This window comes from Dipodomys spectabilis, unplaced genomic scaffold (assembly GCF_019054845.1).
Source record: "Dipodomys spectabilis isolate Male_0828 unplaced genomic scaffold, ASM1905484v1 ptg000288l, whole genome shotgun sequence".
Taxonomy (NCBI): domain Eukaryota; kingdom Metazoa; phylum Chordata; class Mammalia; order Rodentia; family Heteromyidae; genus Dipodomys; species Dipodomys spectabilis.
The window spans coordinates 7,060,107-7,080,244 of NW_024870965.1; the positions used below are offsets into that span (position 1 = coordinate 7,060,107).

The 20,138-nt window shown below is 49.0% G+C and overlaps 1 protein-coding gene across 1 annotated transcript in view; it reads left to right on the top strand.

The window, feature by feature from the left end:
* The first annotated feature begins 4,752 nt into the window (after positions 1-4,752).
* Sccpdh (saccharopine dehydrogenase (putative)) overlaps positions 4,753-20,138 on the top strand; it is a 30,387-nt gene continuing 15,001 nt past the window's right edge. The window contains exons 1-4 of the mRNA XM_042701243.1: positions 4,753-5,087; positions 7,886-7,998; positions 14,147-14,227; positions 16,880-17,009. Of these exons, the coding sequence (XP_042557177.1) occupies positions 4,898-5,087; positions 7,886-7,998; positions 14,147-14,227; positions 16,880-17,009 (514 nt within the window). The 5' untranslated portion in view covers positions 4,753-4,897. The remainder of the gene's footprint in view (positions 5,088-7,885; positions 7,999-14,146; positions 14,228-16,879; positions 17,010-20,138) is intronic.

A 20,138-nucleotide genomic window follows, 5' to 3' on the forward strand; every position in this document is an offset into this window, starting at 1 on the left:
CTTAGGCATTTGGGTTTGGAACTTATGCCCATTAGCCTTTATTTTAAATGTGAGATTAAATAGGGAAATTTCAGAATTGTAAAAATGACTGGCATATACCTAATGCTTAAAAGCCATTATGACTCTTGAATCCATTGGAAATGCAGAACGAATGTGTTCCAGCTTGTCTTACAGGAAACTGCTAGTGGGAGGTGATTTAGCATTCTGTAACAGGCAAGGATTTCAAAACGTGGTCTTTGAACCCAAGGCTCCAAGGTTAACTGGAAGCCAGCTTTTGTTCAGTCCCTATCATCCAGCACAATCCTAGTAAGTTCGGCAGCTCAGTCCCTAACACAGCAGGCGCTCCATCTCACATAACTAATTGGGGAATATGCATACTCACTGAAAATAAGATTGAGTAATGCAAAACAACAGGACAGTTCTCCCAGTGGATGAGTTTTCTCCTATGGGCTCGAGTAAGAAAGTCAAGCAACCTGGTGAAGAGAGATTCTCTGATGTATTTCTTTCTTTCTTTCTTTCTTTTTTGTCAGTCATGGGGCCTAAACTCTGGGCCTGGGCGCTATCCCTCAGCTCTTTAGCTCAAGGCTAGTGCTCTACCACTTAAGCCACAGCGCCTCTTCTGGCTTTTTCTGCTTATGTGGTGCTGAGGAATCGAACCCAGGGCCTCATGCATGCAAGGCAAGCACTCTACCACTGAGCCACCTTCCCAGCCCCTCTCTGAGGTATTTCTCCCATAAGTGGACAGCACAAAGTGAGGAAGCATGGGAAAGCTGTGTTTTGTTGTCAGCTGACATGCCAGGATAAATAAAACCATCTTGAAAGATTATTACATTAGAAACTGTGTCTTAGGTGCCAGTGTCGGATACCTGTAATCCTAGCTACTCAGGAGGCAGAGATCTGAGAGTTGCAGTTTGAAACCAACCCGAACAGTAGATTCTTTTTTTTTTCCAACTTTTTTTTTTTTTTTTGTGAAAATACTTACAGAAGGGTTACAATTACATGGGCAAGGTAATGAGTACATTTCTTATCAAGCATTGTTGCCTCCTCCTTTGTTTCCCCTTCCCATCCCTTCCTATCTCCCCCCCCCACCAAGATTCTTATTTCTAATTAACCACCTAAAAAGGTGGAAGTGCAGCTGTGGCTCAAGTGGTAGAACACTAGCCTTGAGTACAGAAGTTCAATGACAGTGCCTAGGCCCTGAGTTCAAGCCCAAGAATCAGCCAAAACACCTGTAATCCTAGCTACTCAGGAGGCTGAGATTGAGGATCACAGTTCAAAGCCAGCCCAGGCAGGGAAAGTGTGAGATTCTTATCTCCAATTAACCACCAGGCAACCAGAAATGGCACTGTGGCTCTAGTGGTAGAGTGCTCACCTTGAGCTGAAGAGCTGAAGGACAGCACCCAGGCCCAGAGTTCAAGCCCCCATGACTGACAAGAAAAATTTAAAAGGAAAAAAGAAAAAACTGTCTTGCTTCATAGACTTCAAAAGTTCGCACGTAAGTAGATAGGCATAGATGATTTATTATTCTTTGGTCATCAGTTAAGGATGGCATTGCTGACCAAATGATCACTTAGATGACGATATATATTAACTTCACAATATTGCTGCTGCTTAAATATGTATACGCTGTTAGAATGTTATAAAATAGGGCTTTGTCATCAAACTTATTAATCTTTTTACCCAAGAAACTGAGAAACTACAAGTTAAATAACTTGCCTATACTACTGTGAATCTGTTTTTTGGGTCTGGTCATGGGGTCTGAACTCTGTCTGGGTGCTGTCCCTCAGCTCTTCAGCTCAAGGCTAGCACTCTACCACTTGAACCTCAGCGTCACTTCTGGCTTTTTTACTTTTTGCTTATGTGGTGCTGAGGAATCGAACCCAGGGCCTCATGCATGCGAGGCAAGCGTTCTACCACTGAGGCACCTTCCCAGCCCCACTACTGTGAATCTGATAGCACCAAGAAGAACGGATCCTTTTTCTTTGAAACCAATTCTTTAATTAGGTGAGCACTCATTACTAGAGCTATATTACGTGTTTAGCTCCAGCTTTTATTTTTTTACACATATGTAGGTATGTGCATGTATATGTATGTATATCTGTGTATCTAGGATATAGGTGTGTGTATGTATGTGTGTATATATATATATATATGTGTGTTAGAGAATGAGCAAGAGAATCTAGAAGAGAAGGGAAAGAAGATGGCAATAGACACACAGACAATAGCAATAAACAGAAAAAGCACTTAAACATCAGCCTGGACTTAATTCTTTCCACTGAGTATTCTAGTAGGAGGAGCAGAGGTTGGAAGAAGACCAGTAGTGACACATGCTATTTTGCAACTCTCCATGAGCTGGACATTTTCTGAAATGCAGCCGTGTGAGAAGCAACTTCTGTCGAGAACTACTGCCTTCTGCGCTGTTCAGAGGCCTGATGCTATACACTAGAGACCAGTAGGTAATTCTAGCCACCAAGTTGCAAAATCAAAACAAATATTTAGGAGCTGTCTTGCCTATTTATCTTTAAAAAAAAAATTAGTAAACTGGGTGCAGTGGCAGATGCCTATAATCTCAGCTACTCAGGAAGTAGAAATCAGGAAGATGGAGACTGAGGTTCAGAGCTAGTGGGTGCAACAGTCCCAGTTTCAGCTCAGTTTCAGAGGTCTGAGTCATCATGGAGGGGTGGGTGTGGAGGGTAGGGAGAAGAAAGGGAGAGGTTGGATCTGGTCTTGAGCCTACGGGATGGCACCACTCCCCTTCAGGGTAGGCCCCCTTTGGTTAATCCCTCTGGAAACGTCCTCACACACCTCCAGTGACGTGCTTTCCTGACTCCTGTGTGCTTCTCAGTTCCATCAAGCTGGCCAACATCATTACTCACCACAGGTCCACTCCTGATCAGCTCGACACGCAGACACCTCACTTGGAACCACGCTTGTCACCGGGCCACTCCAGGGGCTCGGCCGGCTCTGCCACCCACGGCGGGCCGTGTCCTCTGGGATTCGAGGGCGCTCCTTAGGAGCTCCTGCAAAACCACAGAGAAACCCGTTCATTCCAAGCGTGAGGGCAGAGTCCGCGACCGCGGCCGGCGGGGGCGGGGAGGTCAGGGGGCGTCCGCGGCCGGCGGGGGCGGGGGGTCAGGGGGCGTCCGCGGCCGGCGGGGGCGGGGAGGTCAGGGGGCGTCCGCGGCCGGCGGGGGCGGGGGGTCAGGGGGCGTCCGCGGCCGGCGGGGGCGGGGAGGTCAGGGGGCGTCCGCGGCCGGCGGGGCCGGGGGGGGGGGTCAGGGGGCGTCCGCGGCCGGCGGGGGCGGGGGGGGTCAGGGGGCGTCCGCGGCCGGCGGGGGCGGGGAGGTCAGGGGGCGTCCGCGGCCGGCGGGGGCGGGGGGGGTCAGGGGGCGTCCGCGGCCGGCGGGGGTCAGGGGGTCAGGGGGCGTCCGCGGCCGGCGGGGGTCAGGGGGTCAGGGGGCGTCCGCGGCCGGCGGGCGCCGCAGGGCCCGGGGCGGCGGGGGCGCCTCGCTGGGGCTCGCAGGGAGCCTCCCCTCGGTGTGACCGTCTCGGTCTGTCTGTCTGTCTCTGTACTTCAGCTTTTCCCCTCCGTGCTGCGCCCTAACGCTCGGCCGCGGCTCACTGGCGGCTTTGGGGGCGGCCAGGGCGGCTTCGAGCCGCGACGCTCGGATCTCCGCCCCCGGGAGGCTGGGGTTACAGGCGTGAGCCCGGTGCCGGGTCCCGCCCGGTGCCGGGTCCCGCCCGGTGCCGGGTCCCGCCCGGTGCCGGGTCCCGCCCGGTGCCGGGTCCCGCCCGGTGCCGGGTCCCGCCCGGTGCCCTGCCGCGCCCGGTGCCGGGTCCCGCCCGGTGCCATGCCGCGCCCGGTGCCGGGTCCCGCCCGGTGCCCTGCCGCGCCCGGTGCCGGGTCCCGCCCGGTGCCCTGCCGCGCCCGGTGCCGGGTCCCGCCCGGTGCCCTGTCCCGCCCGGTGCCCTGCCGCGCCCGGTGCCATGCCGCGCCCGGTGCCATGCCGCGCCCGGTGCCGGGTCCCGCCCGGTGCCCTGTCCCGCCCGGTGCCATGCCGCGCCCGGTGCCCTGTCCCGCCCGGTGCCCTGTCCCGCCCGGTGCCGGGTCCCGCCCGGTGCCCTGTCCCGCCCGGTGCCCTGTCCCGCCCGGTGCCGGGTCCCGCCTGGTGCCCTGCCGCGCCCGGTGCCCGGCCCCGCCGCTCCCCGCAGCTCACCTCCGCGGACGCCGCGCGTTCTCGGCGGGCTTCGTCCCGGGGTCCTGCGGTCCCGGGTCCCAGCGGCCGCCTCACGCACGGCCGTCCAGGCTGCCCGGCACCGCTGCCGGACCAGGTACCAGAGCCCGTGGGCGAGGGCGCGGGGCGGACCGGCAGAGCTGCCCGTGAGCCTCCGCCGCCCCGGCCTCCTGGGGACCACGGGCGGGCGCGGGCGCCCCTCAGATCCACCTTTGCGCCACGCCTGTGGGGGCGAGAACCACCGGCTGCCACCCTGACGACCGGGGCCTGGCGGCCGGAGCGCGGCGGACTGCGCAGACGGAGCCGCCGCCGCCGCCGGGCTGAGAGGCGCCAGGCGCAGCGGCGCGGGCGCAGGCGCAGCCGCATTCGGAGCGCGAGGCGAGGTGGGCGTGGCCGGGGCGTGGCTTCTGCGCGGTGGCGCGCGCCAAGGGAGGGGAGCGCGGCGCGGCGGAGCGCGAGGAGCGGTGGGCGTGGCCGGGGGCGTGGCCTCTGCGCGGCGGCGCGCGCCGAGGGAGGGAGCGGGGCGCGGCGGCGGCAGCGGCGGCGGCGCAGGCTGCGGCGGCCACGACGGCGGCGGTTGCTGCGCCCGGTACGCGGGTCGCCTGAGGCGCAGGCGCGGTGGACTCAGCCCGCCCCGGGCCTCGGCTCGCTGTGGACGCGTCATGGCGATGGAGAAGAGGCCTTTCCAGCTGGTGGTGTTCGGCGCCTCTGGCTTCACCGGCCAGTTCGTGACCGAGGAGGTGGCCCGGGAGCAGGCGGCCCCGGAGCGGGGCTTCCGCCTGCCCTGGGCCGTGGCGGGCCGCTCCCGGGAGAAGCTGCTGCGAGTGCTGGAGAGGGCGGCGCTCAAGCTCGGTAACCGCCAGAGCGGCGGCCGGCCCGGGGCGCGCTCGGCCCCGCGAGCCCCGCCACCCCGGGCCTGCGCCCCAGGCCTGACCTCGACCCCCGACCCCGCCACCCCGGGCCTGCGCCCCAGGCCTGACCTCGACCCCCGACCCCGCCACCCCGGGCCTGCGCCCCAGGCCTGACCTCGACCCCCGACCCCGCCACCCCGGGCCTGCGCCCCAGGCCTGACCTCGACCCCCGACCCCGCCACCCCGGGCCTGCGCCCAGGCCTGACCTCGACCCCCCCCCCCCCCGCCACCCCGGGCCTGCGCCCCAGGCCTGACCTCGACCCCCGACCCCGCCACCCTGGCCCTGCGCCCAGGCCTGACCTCGACCCCCGACCCTGCCACCCTGGCCCTGCGCCCAGGCCTGACCTCGACCCCACCCCCCACCCCGCCACCCTGGCCCTGCGCCCAGGCCTGACCTCGATCCCCCCCCCCCGGGCCCCCCGTCACCCCGGCCCTGCACCCAGGCCTGACCTCGACCCCCGACCCCCGCCACCCCCGGCCTGCGCCCCAGGCCTGACCTCGACCCCCGACCCCGCCACCCTGGCCCTGCGCCCCAGGCCTGACCTCGACCCCGCCCCCCGGCCCTGCGCCCCAGGCCTGACCTCGACCCCTGACCCCGCCACCCCAGCCCTGCGCCTCAGGCCTGACCTTGACACCCCACCACCCCAGCCCTGTGTCCCAGGCCTGACCTCGACCCCAACCCTCCCCCCCACTGCGCCTCAGACCTGACCTCGACCTCACCCCCACCCCGCCACCCCGGCCCTGCGCCCCAGGCCTGACCCCCGCTCCGGCCCCAGACCTGATTTCCCCCCTGCCCCCCCCCCTCGGCCCTGCGCCCCAGGCTTGGCACCCCCCCCACCACCCCAGCCCTGGGCCCCAGACCTGACACCCTCCCCCCGCACTGTGCCCCAGACCTGTCCCCACCCAGCCCTGCTACCCCGGCCCTGCACCCCAGACCTGTCGTACCCCCCCCCACCGTGCTCCAGACCTGCTCCCCTACCACCACCCCATGCCCCAGGCCTGTCCCCTGCCCTAGGAGCCCAGCCACCTCCAGACCTGTTAACCCAGGACCTGTGCCCCTCAGCCTGGTCTCCCCTTCCTGTACCCCTGTCCCCTAGTCTTGGCTTTCCCCTTGGCCCTACCCCCCTAGCCCTCCAGTCTCTGTGCCCCAGCTCTTTGCCAGCCTACACCCTGCCCCCCAGCAGTCCTCACCTTCCTGCCCCCCCCCACAGCCCGACTCCTTCAGATCTCTGCCCCCCAGCCCTCCAGTTCATGTCCCTGTACCTCCAGAGTGTGTGGTGCTCACACATCAGGCTTTGTTCCACCTCAAAATTCCAGAAAGAAAACATTTTAAAACGCCTTCATCCTCAGAATGCAGACTCTTCTATGAGATAGTCCAACACTTGGTGATTCCTTCTGCCTGCACCTTAGTCTCCAGGGACCATGTGGCCTGCCCATGTGCTTTGGTGCCTTGCCTTGTGTTTGAGGAAGAGAGGAAGCCTTAGAGCTTTAAACACAGGATTTCTCTGCTTGATTTTTATTTTAATGCTGGGGGTTGAACTCAGAGTCTCCATATGGTTTTGTTTTGTTTTGTACAAGTACTGGGCCTTGAACTCAGGGCCTGGGCACTGTCCCAGAGCAATTTTGCTCAAAGCTAGCACTCTTGAGCCACATCTCCACTTCCAGCTTTTTTGTGTGTGCTTACTTGGAAATAGAGTCTCATGAACTTTCCTGCCTGGGCCAGCTTTGAATCCAGTCCTCAGATCTCAACCTCCTATGAGTAGCTAGGATTACAGGTGTGACCCACAGGTGCCCAGCTGGGTCTCTGTATGTTAAACACTCAACTAGCCACAATTCCATTCCTCTTGTGTTTTTTTTTTTTTGTTGTTGTTGTTTTTAGTTTTTGCTTGTAGAATTTTTTTTTTTTTGCCTATATGTCTGGCTTGGACATTGAACTTAAAAATCACCCTGTTAGAGTCTTGGACATTGTACACTCCTGCTTAATCTTAAAGTACTACAGAAGTCCCTGCTTAGAGAGGAACTGTGAAGTCTTTGGTTTGTGTTAGTATAAAGATAGCAGGCAGGCTAGACTTTCTTACAACTCTTACTGCTACCTCTGCCAGTACATAGAACCTTGAGCTCTGTTACTTTTATTTTTGTAAAAGACATTATTGACAAAATACTTGTTTACATTTCTTTTTCCTGCTCAACTGGTCCATACAGGTATGGCCCAGCTATCTGCCATTTATATTCCCTCAAACTAGTAATGGTGCAACATCTACCTTCACATGTAGAACCTGCATTGCTGTGGTCGGTCGGTTCTAGTTATTTCCTTGTGTACCTCAGTGATTTTTTAGAGTTTACTACTTGAAAGTGGATTCACTTTGGAGTCTTCTTACGGAAGTTTTAACAATTTCCTTTCACACACACACACACCCCACCCCACCCAATTTGCAATTGTTCACTAGCTGGTGAGAAACTGCTTTTATAATAGAAATTTCTTAGTGGACAGGACGTAAAGACAAAACACTTACTTGGTGTCTAAATTAGATTGTAAGATTGTCATATTGCAGGGCTATTTCTATGTTGCTTTTTTAATATTTAGAACCCCTAGTATCAACTCCACTTTCCTCATAGCCATACCTTTTTATATTTGTTGATTGAGAGTAATTTTGATATTACTGATTGCTATGAAAAGAAGATCTGGAAAATGTAATATTGTACTCAGGTTTGCTTTAAGTGACTTGTATTTTATCTTAGGAAGACCGACACTACCATCTGAAGTTGGAATAATAGTTTGTGACATCAATAATTCAGCCTCACTTGATGAAATGGCTAAACAGACAACACTTGTCCTCAACTGCGTAGGACCTGTAAGTAACCGACCCTTCTTTGTATCAAAACACGCAATCCACTTCGAGCAGAAGCTGACATTTTATCCCCCAGAGGAGCATAGGGCAGCGGGCAGAAGACTGGTTGATCCCATATGGACAGTTCTTCCCGAGAGAGGCTTGGCAAGCTCTTATGACACTATTTAGGGAATCAAGAGCTGTGAAGATTTTTTTTTTTTTTTGGTTGTGGGGCTTGAACTCAGGGCTTGGGCACTGTCCCTGAGCTTCTCACTGCTCAAGGCTAGCACTCTACCACTTGAACCACAGCGCCACTTCTGCCTTTTTCTGTGTATGTGGTACTAAGGAATTGAACCGAGGGCTTCTCTACCACTAAGCCACATGCCTAGACCCACCACTTCCAATTTTTGAATGGTTAATTGGAGATAAGAGTCCCACAGGGACTTTTCTGCCTGGGCCATCTTTGACTCACAACCTTCAGATCTCAGCCTCCTGAGTAGCCAGGATTACAGGCAAGAACCACCCACACCCATCTTATATTTTTTTTTTCCTTGGGTCGGGTCATGGGGCCTGAACTCTGGGCCTGGGCGCTGTCCCTCAGCTCTTCAGCTCACAGCGCTACTTCCGGCTTTTTTCTTTTTGCTAATGTGGTGCTGAGGAATCGAACCCAGGGCCTCATGCATGCAAGGCAAGCGTTCTACCACTGAGCCACCTTCCCAGCCCCCATCTTATATTCTTGTATTATACAAATGTAAATAACAGCTCAACCTATAATCTTATCATAGCTACTCAGGAGACTAAGATCTGAGAATCATGGTTCAAAGCCGCCCACTCAGCAAAGTCTGTGAGCCTCTTATCTCTAATTTATCACAAGAAAGCCCAGAGTGATAGGGCACTAGCCTTGAGCACAAAAAAAGCTCAGGGACAATACCTAGACTCTGAGTCAAGCCCCAAGACTTACACATACACAAATGTAAATAACATACCAAAGGTAGAAACTTGAAAAAAGGATTCTTTGTATATTCAGTAAATACTTACTGAATGGTTACTCTGTGTGAAATGCACCTATGCTAGGCAAATGTGCACTGTGGTGAGCAAAACAGGAAATCTTTTGGGATTTATATTCTTTGGAGGCAGACAGAAAAATAAGATTGTAATACTATCAGGTGATAAGTGCTTTGAGGAAAAGTGAGACAAAGCAAGGAGAGACAGATGGGCCCGTAAGTCTCTCTGCTGGAAGTCAAGAAAGTCTCTGGAGTCAGTACCTGAGCAGAGATAGGAATGGAGTGATTGCCTGAGGTGTGATGCCTGTGCCCGGGGAGTGAGCATGATGGTCCCAGGAGGAAGATGTACTTGGCAAGACAGGGATGAGAGCAAGGGATGTGGTGGGCCTAGAAACAAGGCCGAGAGCTGGAAGGTAGATAGACGGTGTCCAGGAGGTAGCTGCATAGGGTCTTTTAGGTTACAGTCAGGGTTGGGATTTTCTTTTACATGTGACCAAGGATCATTGAGTAGTTGAAAGCAAGGGCGTGATCTGATAGAATTTTTTTTAAGTTCTTTGGCTACTAAGAACTAAAATAGATAATAAGGCTAGTGGTGGCATATTCCAGGCAAATAGAGCACCAGGATAGTAGCAGAAGAAGTGGCAAGATGCAGAGGATGAGCTGGGTGAGCTGGTGCACCCCGATCTCAGCTGAGGCAGGCGTGTCTCAGAGGAGTGACTAGCTTGAGCTGTAGCAAGATGTTGTTCTTGCCACTCCAGGGGGAAAATGAGAGAAGTGGTGGTGTTTAAAGTGTATTTTTTTTGAAAGATTAGTTTTTGCTCTGGTACCAGATATGAAAGATACACCAGGAATGACTCGCACTGGACTTGTGGACTGTAACAGGGTGATATCTGTTTACTGATGAGAAGAAACCATCACAGTTGGAAAGATGTTCAAAAACTAAGCATCTGAAATGTTAACACTTCTAAAACTGAAAAGATTTTTTTGTATTATTCAATAAACATTTACAATGTTTAATGAGAGTTACCTCATTCTCAACTTAGATTCCATCCATTAGGTCTGTGCTATAGTCACTGTAACATACATCTTCAGTCATGAATGGTTGGCGCTTTGTTTGCTGACCTTAGTACTCCGGAAAACCCTAACACTGGTTATTTGAACTAACTCTTCACAAATACTCTTCCAGGTCCCGTGGCTCAGACCCAATCTCTTTTGAACCTATCAGTATCCATCCAGTCACTTGCTCTTTTCTTGTTTCTGGTCTCTTCCTGTAGTCTCCTTCTGTCTACCTGCTTCATCTGACCCATTGGGTCTTTTCTTGAGGGGAGTGGGCAGGCAGTACTGGGAGTTGATCTGGGGCTCTCCTTAGAGCTCTACTACTTTAGCCATGCTTCCAGGTAGGCCTGGAAGCTAGTTATTTTGGAAATTTGAGTCTTATGAACTTTTCTAACTTGGGCTGGCCCTAAACCTCAAAATCTTACAGCTCTCAGACCCTAGCCTGAAGCTGTGATTATAGGCTCAAGGGGTCTCTACTGGATCTTTTTATCCTTCTCCAATAAATACCCAAGGCCTTGGTAACTCCTCTGTTAGGCAAGTGTAAATAAGCGTTAGGTAGCACCATTCTGAATGTGACAAAGACTGAGACTGTCTCTGTGGCCACTCCTGTGCTGTGGAACTTTCCTTCACCCCCTCACCATATCCTCTGCTCAATGCTTGACCATCTGACATTGCCCAGCGATGTGCTTTAGCCAGTCCATATTATTAACTGGAAAAAACATGCTTCTTATAAAGATTAGCATAGATAAAAACACTCACAAACTGCCACATTCAGTGGTTAATTTTATATACCATCAGGGGAGGTACACCTACCTGAGAGCCACAGGGTTAGAACACAGAGCATTGAGATCAGAATGTGTGTGTGTGTGTGTGTGTGTGTGTGTGTGTGTGTGTGTACATGTACGCGCGCGCACGCATTGGTACTGGAGCTTGAACTCAGGGCCTTGCCTCTTGCTTGGCTTTTTTGCTGAAGACTGATGCTCTTGTCCCTTGATCAGCCATGTGTTCAGTTCTTGTGATTGCAGTTCTGAGCTCTAAGCTAAATGACTTCTCAGGACAGAAATGTACTCTGACTCTCTCCACTTATCACATACACCCCCAGCATACCGAGTGAAGACAAAAGTAACTGGATAGTAAAGTAGGAATAAGTTTGTAGGAGTCTTAACCTCAGCTGACGCAGTATAGAGTGGACAGAGTATAACAGCACATTGTAAGGGATGGCAGGACTGTGGCAAGCAGGAACTTGCTTGCTGTCTCCTTAAGGAGCCACTATTATGTTGCAAAGCCCTTGAAAGCTTTCCTGTAGTTTGTTGGTATTAGTAGACAAACTGATGGAAGGGTTGGGGATCACTGGCTGAGTCTGGAGGAATGGGAGTTAGCCAGGTAGGTTTGGGGTAGAAGGAGTGTATCCTAGGGGGTGAGAGCCAACAGTTGGGTGTGAACAGCAGCTCAGTAATGGAAGGCTTTTTACCTTGACTTTCACCAAGGTTGGACATGTTGCTTTGCAATTTATTACCTACTAGATAGTAATTTATTTTAGTCTGAGCAACAAATTATTTGGGAGATCTAATATACACGTTTAGAATATCTACTCTGTCCAAAATTAAACTTAACCTCTTCAAATCTTCTCTTCTTTTCTTAAAATTTTGTTAACAATACCACTACCTTTTAGTCTCCATGCCCAGCCCTGGTAAGCAGAAAATGTAATAATTTTTGCTTTTTATCTTTTTTGGCAGTACTGCTATTTGGGAGTACTTCTAGGCCTTGTGTTTACTAGACAAGTATTCTACCATTTGAGCCATGCCCAAGCCCTTGTAATCATAGCTTCTTTTTGAGATAGATCTCATATTTTTGCATGTGGTCAACCTCAGACTTTGATCTTCCTACCTCTCCACAGCTGAGATTACAAATGTAAAGCACTGCACCTGGCTTGTTGGTTGAGGTAAGGGGAGTGTTCATCTCGCTTTTTGCCCAAACTATCTTTGAATTTGAATTGTGATCCTATTTCTTCCTCCTGAGAAGCTGGGCTTACAGGTATGTGCCATCATACCAGATCATTTTTGCCTTTGTTTTTATTGTTGTTTGGAAATACTAGTATTTGAATTTAAGATTTTTGTACTTGTTGGGCAGATGATGAACCCCTGAACTATACTTCCTACACTTTTTTTTTTTTTTTGCCAGTCCTGCAGCTTTGAACTCAGGGCCTGGGCACTGTCCTTGAGCTTCTTTTGCTGAAGGCTAGCACTCTACCACTTGAGCCACTGTACCACTTCTGGCTTTTTCTGTTTATGTAGTACTGAGGAATCGAACCCAGGGCTTCATGCATGCTAGGAAAACACTCTACCACTGAGCCACCTTCCCAGCCCCTTCCAACTCTTTTTTGTAATTGTTATTTTTGAGATCTGGTCTTGCTTCTGCCCAGGTATGTTCCTAGACCATAATCCTCCTATTTTTTTTTGCTTCCTACCATAGCTAGGGTGGCAGGCACACACTACCATATCCAGCTTCTTCCACTGAGATGGAGTCATGTGATTTTCTGAACGGCTGGCCTGGCACCATGGCCCTTCCCATTTTAGATAGGATGACAGGTGCCTGCCACCAGACCCAGCAGTCCCAGGCTGGTGGTGAGTTGCCATTCTCCCATCCCAAGTAGCTAGGGTTACAAATGAGCCTTCTTAGTGTATCCTTAGCATGTTCTAACCTGTGCCTCCAGTTTTGTCTCCTAATTCTGTAGGCAGAATGATATATCTCTGGTTTAAATCCTATACTCTGTCAGGTTTAAAATGTCCTATCCCTAGTAATCTAGTAAAGTTCAAGCCTGTCAAAAAAATGTATACCTAGGTACCAGTTTTTATTTGATCATGTCAATATGCATGACATATCAAGATGAGAAATGTACAATTTCACCGTTCTATGGCTTGCATTGCTTCAAAAAACACTATATTAATATTAAACTCTCACACTCTCACACAGTCTTTCCACCTCACTTTACAAATGTCTAGTTTTTTGGGGTTTTTTTTTGTTGTTGTTTTTTATAATTTTTTTTTTTTGGGTCCTGTCGTGGGGCCTGAACTCTGGGCCTGGGTGCTGTCCCTCAGCTCTTCAGCTCAAGGCGAGCGCTCTACCACTGAGCCACCTTCCCAGCCCCGTCTAGTTATTTTGTTGTTGTTGTTGGTCATAGGGCTTGAACTCTGATCCTGGGTGCTCTCCCTGAGCTCTTCAGCTCAAGGCAAGTGCTCTACCACTTGAGCCACAGTGCCACTTCTGGTTTTCTGGTGGTTTATTGGAGATAAGAGCTCACGGACTGGGGCTGGGAAGGTGGCTCAGTGGTAGAGTGCTTGCCTTGCATGCATGAGGCCCTGGGTTCGATTCCTCAGCACCACATAAGCAAAAGGAAAAAGCCGGAAGTGGCTCTGTGGCTCAAGTGGTAGAGCGCTAGCCTTGAGCTGAAGAGCTGAGGGACAGCGCCCAGGCCCAGAGTTCAGGCCCCACGACCGGACCCAAAAAAAAAAAGTCTCATGGACTTTCCTGCCAGGGTTGGCTTTGAACCACACTCCTCAGATCTCAGCCTTCTGAGTAGCTAGGATTACAGGCATGAGCCCCTGGCACCTGGCTTCAAGGCAGTTTCTTGATCATTAAAACCAAGTCCCATCAACCTCCTGAAACGTAACATTTAGACTGGCAACATAGCACTTCTGGTCCTTTATGGCCTGGCCTCTGTATTTTCTTCTAGACCTATCTCTTGCTAATTTCTGCTCAGCCACCTTGTGTTTTCCTATGTCTTGTTGTACACTGTTGCCTTTATTTGTATTTTCCCTTTTTTTCCTGGAAAATCTTTATTTTTGAAAATTCATCCCAAGTGAATTACTTGTATAAACTTCCTATTTTGTTTTCCATTAACTGTGGGTGTGCATTCCTCTGAAATTCACTTGTGCTTACTCATTTACAGTAAGGAGGAGGCACAGTGCAGGTCTGTCACATCCTCAGCTTATTGTTAGGCTACTTTATTAACATTGTTTCTTGATAACCAGCGTATACTTCCAAGATTAAGTGATGATTCACGTAAGCTTAAAGAGAAAGAGTAACCTGCTGGTTTTCTCTTATTTCCCTAGTATCGATTTTTTGGCGAACCTGTAGTAAAAGCATGTATTGAAAATAGAACCAGCTGCATTGACATCTCCGGGGAACCTCAGGTATGTGAAGCAGAAGAAGACAGTCACATTAGGCAGGTTTCTGCCTAATGGGATGGACATTTTTAGTGCAATATTTAGGCACAGGTTGAAGATTCCTTTCTAGCATTTGAGGAGTTTGTGGAGTTTGATAGTTGCTGAATGCTATGAGCTAAATTAGTATGCTGTGGGTCATTTTCAGAATTATTTTAAACTTTTTCATTATGAATTTTCTTTTTAAAATCAGTAGTCTTTACAACTCATAGAAAAAAAAAAATGTGAAATCACCTGAACCTAAAAATTTGTGTGTGTGTATGTGTGTCAGTCCTGGGGCTTGGGGCCTGAGCCCAAGGCCTCAGCGCCATCTCTGGGCTGTTTTGTTCAAGATTAGTGCTCTACCACCTGAAGTTCCACTTCCAGTTTTGTTTTTTGTTTTTGTTTTTTCTTTGGATAGTTAGTGGGAGATAAGAGTATTGCAGGGGCTAGGAAGGTGGCTCAGTGGTAGAGTGCTTGCCTTGCATGCCTGAGGCCCTGGGTTCGATTCCTCAGCACCACATAAGCAAAAAGAAAAAAGCCGGAAGTGGCGCTGTGGCTCAAGTGGTAGAGTGCTAGCCTTGAGCTGAAGAGCTGAGGGACAGCGCCCAGGCCCAGAGTTCAGGCTCCACGACCGGACCCCAAAAAAAATTAAAAAAAAAAAAAAAAGAGTATTGCAGATTTTCCTCCCTAGGCTGGCTTTGAATTGTGATTCTCAGCCTCCAGAGTAGCTAGGATTACAGGAATGAGCCACCTGTGCCCTGCTAAGCCTAAAACATCTCAGTGAAGAGCTGGGGGTATAGCTCAGTGGTAGAGTATGTGCTTAGAATGCACACAGCCTTGAGTTCAACCCCCAGCACCAATAAAATAAAATATTATAAATGAAGTAATAAAGTGTTCATATTGGATAATGCCTGCCAAATGTACTACACGACACTAAGCAGTTAACTACCTAACATTTTCAATCCTCCCCGGGAAGTAGTTCCCCTCACCTACCTGCCTTCTCTATTTCGTAGATGAGGAAATTAAAGCTTTCTCAGCGTCACATACCTAGTACACAGATGAACATGTGTTAGCGAACACTAAGCTATACCATCCCTTTAAAATGTCTGGATGCTTATAGCCTCTACTGAGTATTGTTATCAATATTTCAATGCAATATACATGCAGAGATTATCAGGTGTTGATGTATGTTGAGATATACCAGAAAAGTGTCAATTTCCAAAACTAGTTCAAGAAGAGGGGAAAAACATGACTTAAACAAAAACAATTGTCTGTGTTACTTAGAATAACCCAGACCATAGAAAATGGTGAAAAGCTTCTAAGTTATCTTAATAAGCAAGCATAATAGTAATATCAAGACCTACTATGTCTGGGTTGTAACTCGGTGGCAGAGCATTTGCCTGGTAGACATGAGGCCCTGGCTTCCATCTCTCTAGTCCTACAAGAAAAACACCCAAATCAAATAATTCGTCTCTAAGCCCCAATGAAGGTCCAGAATATAAAGAACTTTTAATAAGTCACTAATAGAAATGCAGCCCAAGTAAAAAATGAGTACAACGATGACAAGAGATAGATTGGTAGCTCTCTGCCTCCAGAAAGACTAAAAGAGTTAGGTGTCCAAGGTCAGTGTTGCCAACAAGTCTTTTTGATAGGGTATAACCTTGATAGGCGCTAAGAGCAGCATCTCACCCTCACCCTGCCGATGTCCTCCCGAGACCCATAACCCCAACATGACAAAAGTGCCAGTAGATGTCTGTGCCACAAAATAGTGTTCCTCCAAACAATTCAGATCATCAAAACTAAGGGAAGCATAGGCATCTGTCAGAGCCAAGATGTGCCTGAGGAGTCATGGCAACTAAACCTAACACGGCTTCTGGTTTGGGATCTGGGATTAGTGCAAGGACACTAGCTAGCAAGTAAGAGAGCCTGAGCTACACATGGTTTTGTTAGTGATGTGTGAACAATGCTAGCAATAGAAAAACTGCATTTCAGATACATGGTAACTCTACCATTCCGTTTTTCTATATATCTAAAACTGTTCTAGAAAATAGTTTTTATCTGGTAGTATAGCTCTGGTAGAACACTTTTCCTAACAAGCATGAGGCCCTGGCTTTCAGCCCCTAGCACTGCAAAATAAAAGCAATCATCTTAGAAACAGAAAAGGAATTTAAGCAGGCATGATTCCTGCCTCTGTCATCTCCTGTCTGTGTCATGTGGATTAATGTAGTCTGGGATGATTTTCTTTTCTTTTTTTCCATTTTTTTTCTGTTTTTTCTATATTTACTACTTTCTTTAAGGTATTTTTATTCTGAAAAATTAATAGAATCATTAAGTTAGATGAGCATATGGCCCATAGCACCTGGCACACAGCTACGTACAGCCGGTATTTAAGGAATATACAAGAAAATGTTCTAGCATTTCAAGTTAATATTTTGTCGCCGAGCCATACTGATGAGTGATTTCAGTTTGGCAGTGCGGCTGATTGAACTCAGGGCCTCAAGTTTGACTCTACAGTGAGCCATACCTCTGGTCCTGGTGCTTGCAGTTTGATGGCTTTGTTTTTAAAGATGAATCATTTAATATTGATGTAGGTGTTTTTTTAATAAACACTGATTCAGATTCTTGTCCTGAATTTTTTAGTTTCTGGAACTAATGTATTGGAAGTATCATGAGAAAGCTGCAGAAAAAGGGGTTTATATCATTGGAAGCACTGGCTTTGACTCCATTCCTGCAGATCTGGGAGTAATATATACCAGAAATAAAATGAACGGTAATTATTAATCAGCAGTACTTGAATTTAACAATAGAAGACCCTTATGTTTGTAATTTTGATGAACTAAAACTAATTGGGAAAGAAAACAGCTACAAATGGGCAATATTAAAACCATGCTTTGTTTTTAATGTATCTACTCTTTTTAATAAAATTGATAGTAGCGTAAGTGTTCTACAATAAGAAATTCTTTGTCCCAATTTATTTATAGTTACAGTTGTAAATTTGTCCATAAAAACCCTTAAAAATCTGGAAGTGGTGCTGTGGCTCAAGCGGTAGAGCGCTTGCCTTGAGCTGAAGAGCACAAGGACAGCGCCCAGGCCCAGAGTTCAAGCCCCACGACCGACAAAAACAAAAAACAAAAACAAAAAAACCCTTAGAAATCATTATAAATTCAAGCTTTGTTTAGGAACTAACACTCTTTGTTGTAATTGAAGGGCTGCGTTGGAAACACAGCTCAGCTGAAGAGACTTGCCCACTGTGTGCAAAGCTCTGGGTTCCATCCTCAGCACGAGAAAAAGAAAAAAAATGTTTAAAGGGTTTTTTGGGGTTTTTTCTTGTTTTTTGGGTTTTCTTGTCATGGGGTTTGGGCCTGGGCTCTGTCCCTGAGCTTTTTCAATCAAGGCTAGCGCTCTACCACTTTGAGCCACAGTGCCACTTCTGGTTTTCTGGTGGCTAATTGGAGATAAACGTCTCATGGGAATTTTTCTGCCTGGCCTGGCTTTGAACTATGAACCTCAGGTCTCAGCCTACTGAGTAGCTAGGATTACAGGTGTGGCCACTAGAGCTGGCTTCGTTTTAAAGTTTTAACTACTAAAGTTATTAACATGGAATTTGCACATCTTTAATCCTTCTTACAAATTGGAGATAGTTATTTGAAAATGCAGAAAGTAATATAGTAAAACTAGAATTTTCTCATGTCGTGCTTTTTTGTTTTTTGTCTGTCATGAGGCTTGAACTCTGGGCCTGGGTGCTGTTCCTCAGCTCTTCAGCTCAAGGCGAGCACTTTACCATTTGAGCCAAAGTGCCACTTCCGGTTTTCTGGTGGTTAATTGGAGATAAGAGACTCATGGACTTTCCTGCCTGGGCTGGCTTTGAACCATGATCCTCAGATCTTGGCCTCCTGAGCAGCTAGGCTTATAGGTGTGAGCTACCAGCGCCCAGCATCATGCATATTTTTAAAGCGTCCATTTAGAAACAGCTGAGACAGAATTCCAGTGCCGCAGAAACTATCCTAAAGCTATAGAAACTGTTCCAGTTGGGCTGGGAAGGTGGCTCAGTGGTAGAGCGCTAGCCTTGAGCTGAAGAGCTGAGGGACAGCGCCCAGGCCCAGAGTTCAGGCCGCACGACCGGACCCAAAAAAAAAAAAAAGTGTTCCAGTTAAAGTTAACTGTGAAGCCAGAGGCCAAAGGAGTTAGCACATGCCTGAAAAAGCTATGAGTCAGTCTTCTTGTGAAATTAGAAGCAAAAACAAAATGCTATAGAAAATTTAACTGAATATCCATTGTCATTTTAAGAGACTGTGTCTGGGTCAGGCATGAAGGAAGCTACCTGTCAGAATCGAAGTGAAGAGTAGTAACAAAGTATTTGAAAGTTAGAATTCACACCTTTGCTGATTTCAGAATTTTAGGGATTCTCACAAATAAGTTTCAAAGCAACAGCAATGACCATTTAATGATGAAGTATATGCATGAATATCTTTTTTTTTTTTTTTTGTCAGTCATGGGGCTTGAATTCTGGGCCTGGGCACTGTCCCTCAGCTCTTCAGCCCAAGACTAGCACTCTACCACTTGAGCCACAGCTCCATTTCTGGTTTTCTGGTGGTTAATTGAAGATAAGAGTCTCACAGACGGGCTGGGAATGTGGCTCAGTGGTAGAGCGCTTGCCTTGCATGCATGAGGCCCTGGGTTCGATTCCTCAGCACCGCATAAGCAAAAAGAAAAAAAAGCCGGAAAGTGGCGCTGTGTCTCAAGTGGAAGAGCGCTAGCCTTGAGCTGAAGAGCTGAGGGACAGTGCCCAGGCCCAGAGTTCAGGCCCCTTGACCGGACCCAAAAAATAAAAATTAAAAATTAAAAAAAGAGTCTCATGGACTTTCCTGCCTGTCTGGCTTTGAACCACAATCCTCAGATCTCAGCCTCCTGAGTAGCTAGGATGACACCAGAACCCTGGCTACATGAATATCTTTTTTTTTTTTTTTTTGTCATGGGGCTTGAACTCTGGGCTTGGGCGCTGTCTCTGTGCTCTTCAGCTCAAGGCAAGCCCTCTACCGCTTGAGCCACAGCACTACTTCCAGTTTTCCAGTGGTTTATTAGAGATAAGTGTCTCACGGACTTTCCTGCTGGTCTGGCTTTGAACCTCGATCCTCAGGTCTCAGCCTCCTGAGTAGCTAGGATTACAGGCCTGAGCCACTGGTGCCCGGCTACAGGAATATCTTAAATGTCTTTATTTCTTTAAAAAAAATTTATAGAGGGAGGGGGGAGGCTGGGAAGGGAGGTGAAGGGTAAACAAAGGAGGAGGCTGCAATGCTTGGTAAGAAATGTATGCATTTTCCTGCCCATGTAATTGTAACCCCTCTGTACAGTATGTTCTCAATTAAAATAAAATAAAATATAAAAAAAAAAATTTATAGAATCTGAAGTTTAGATGTTTTCTTCACAATAATCTTGTGTATTTCTTATTCGGGTTGTTCCTAAATAATTAGATATGAGTTTTTTGGGTTTTTTTTTTTGGGTCCAGTCATGGGGCCTGAACTCTGGGCCTGGGCACTGTCCTGTCCCTCAGCTCTTCAGCTCAAGGCTAGCGCTCTACCACTTGTGCCACAGCGCCACTTCCGGCTTTTTTCTTTTTGCTTATGTGGGACTGAGGAATTGAACCCAGGGCCTCATGCATGCAAGGCAAGCGCTCTACCACTGAGCCACCTTCCCAGCCCCTAGATACAAGTTTTAATCTCAGAGTCTTGTACTTGCTAAGCAAGCACTCTTCCACTTGACTCTGTGCTTTGGATTATTTTGCAAATAGGGACTTACTTTTTGCCTAGTCCTGCCTTGGACGTGGATACTACCAGTGACCTCCTGCTTACCTGGGATGGCAGGTAATTATACCATACTTATTGATTGAGAATAGGGGCAT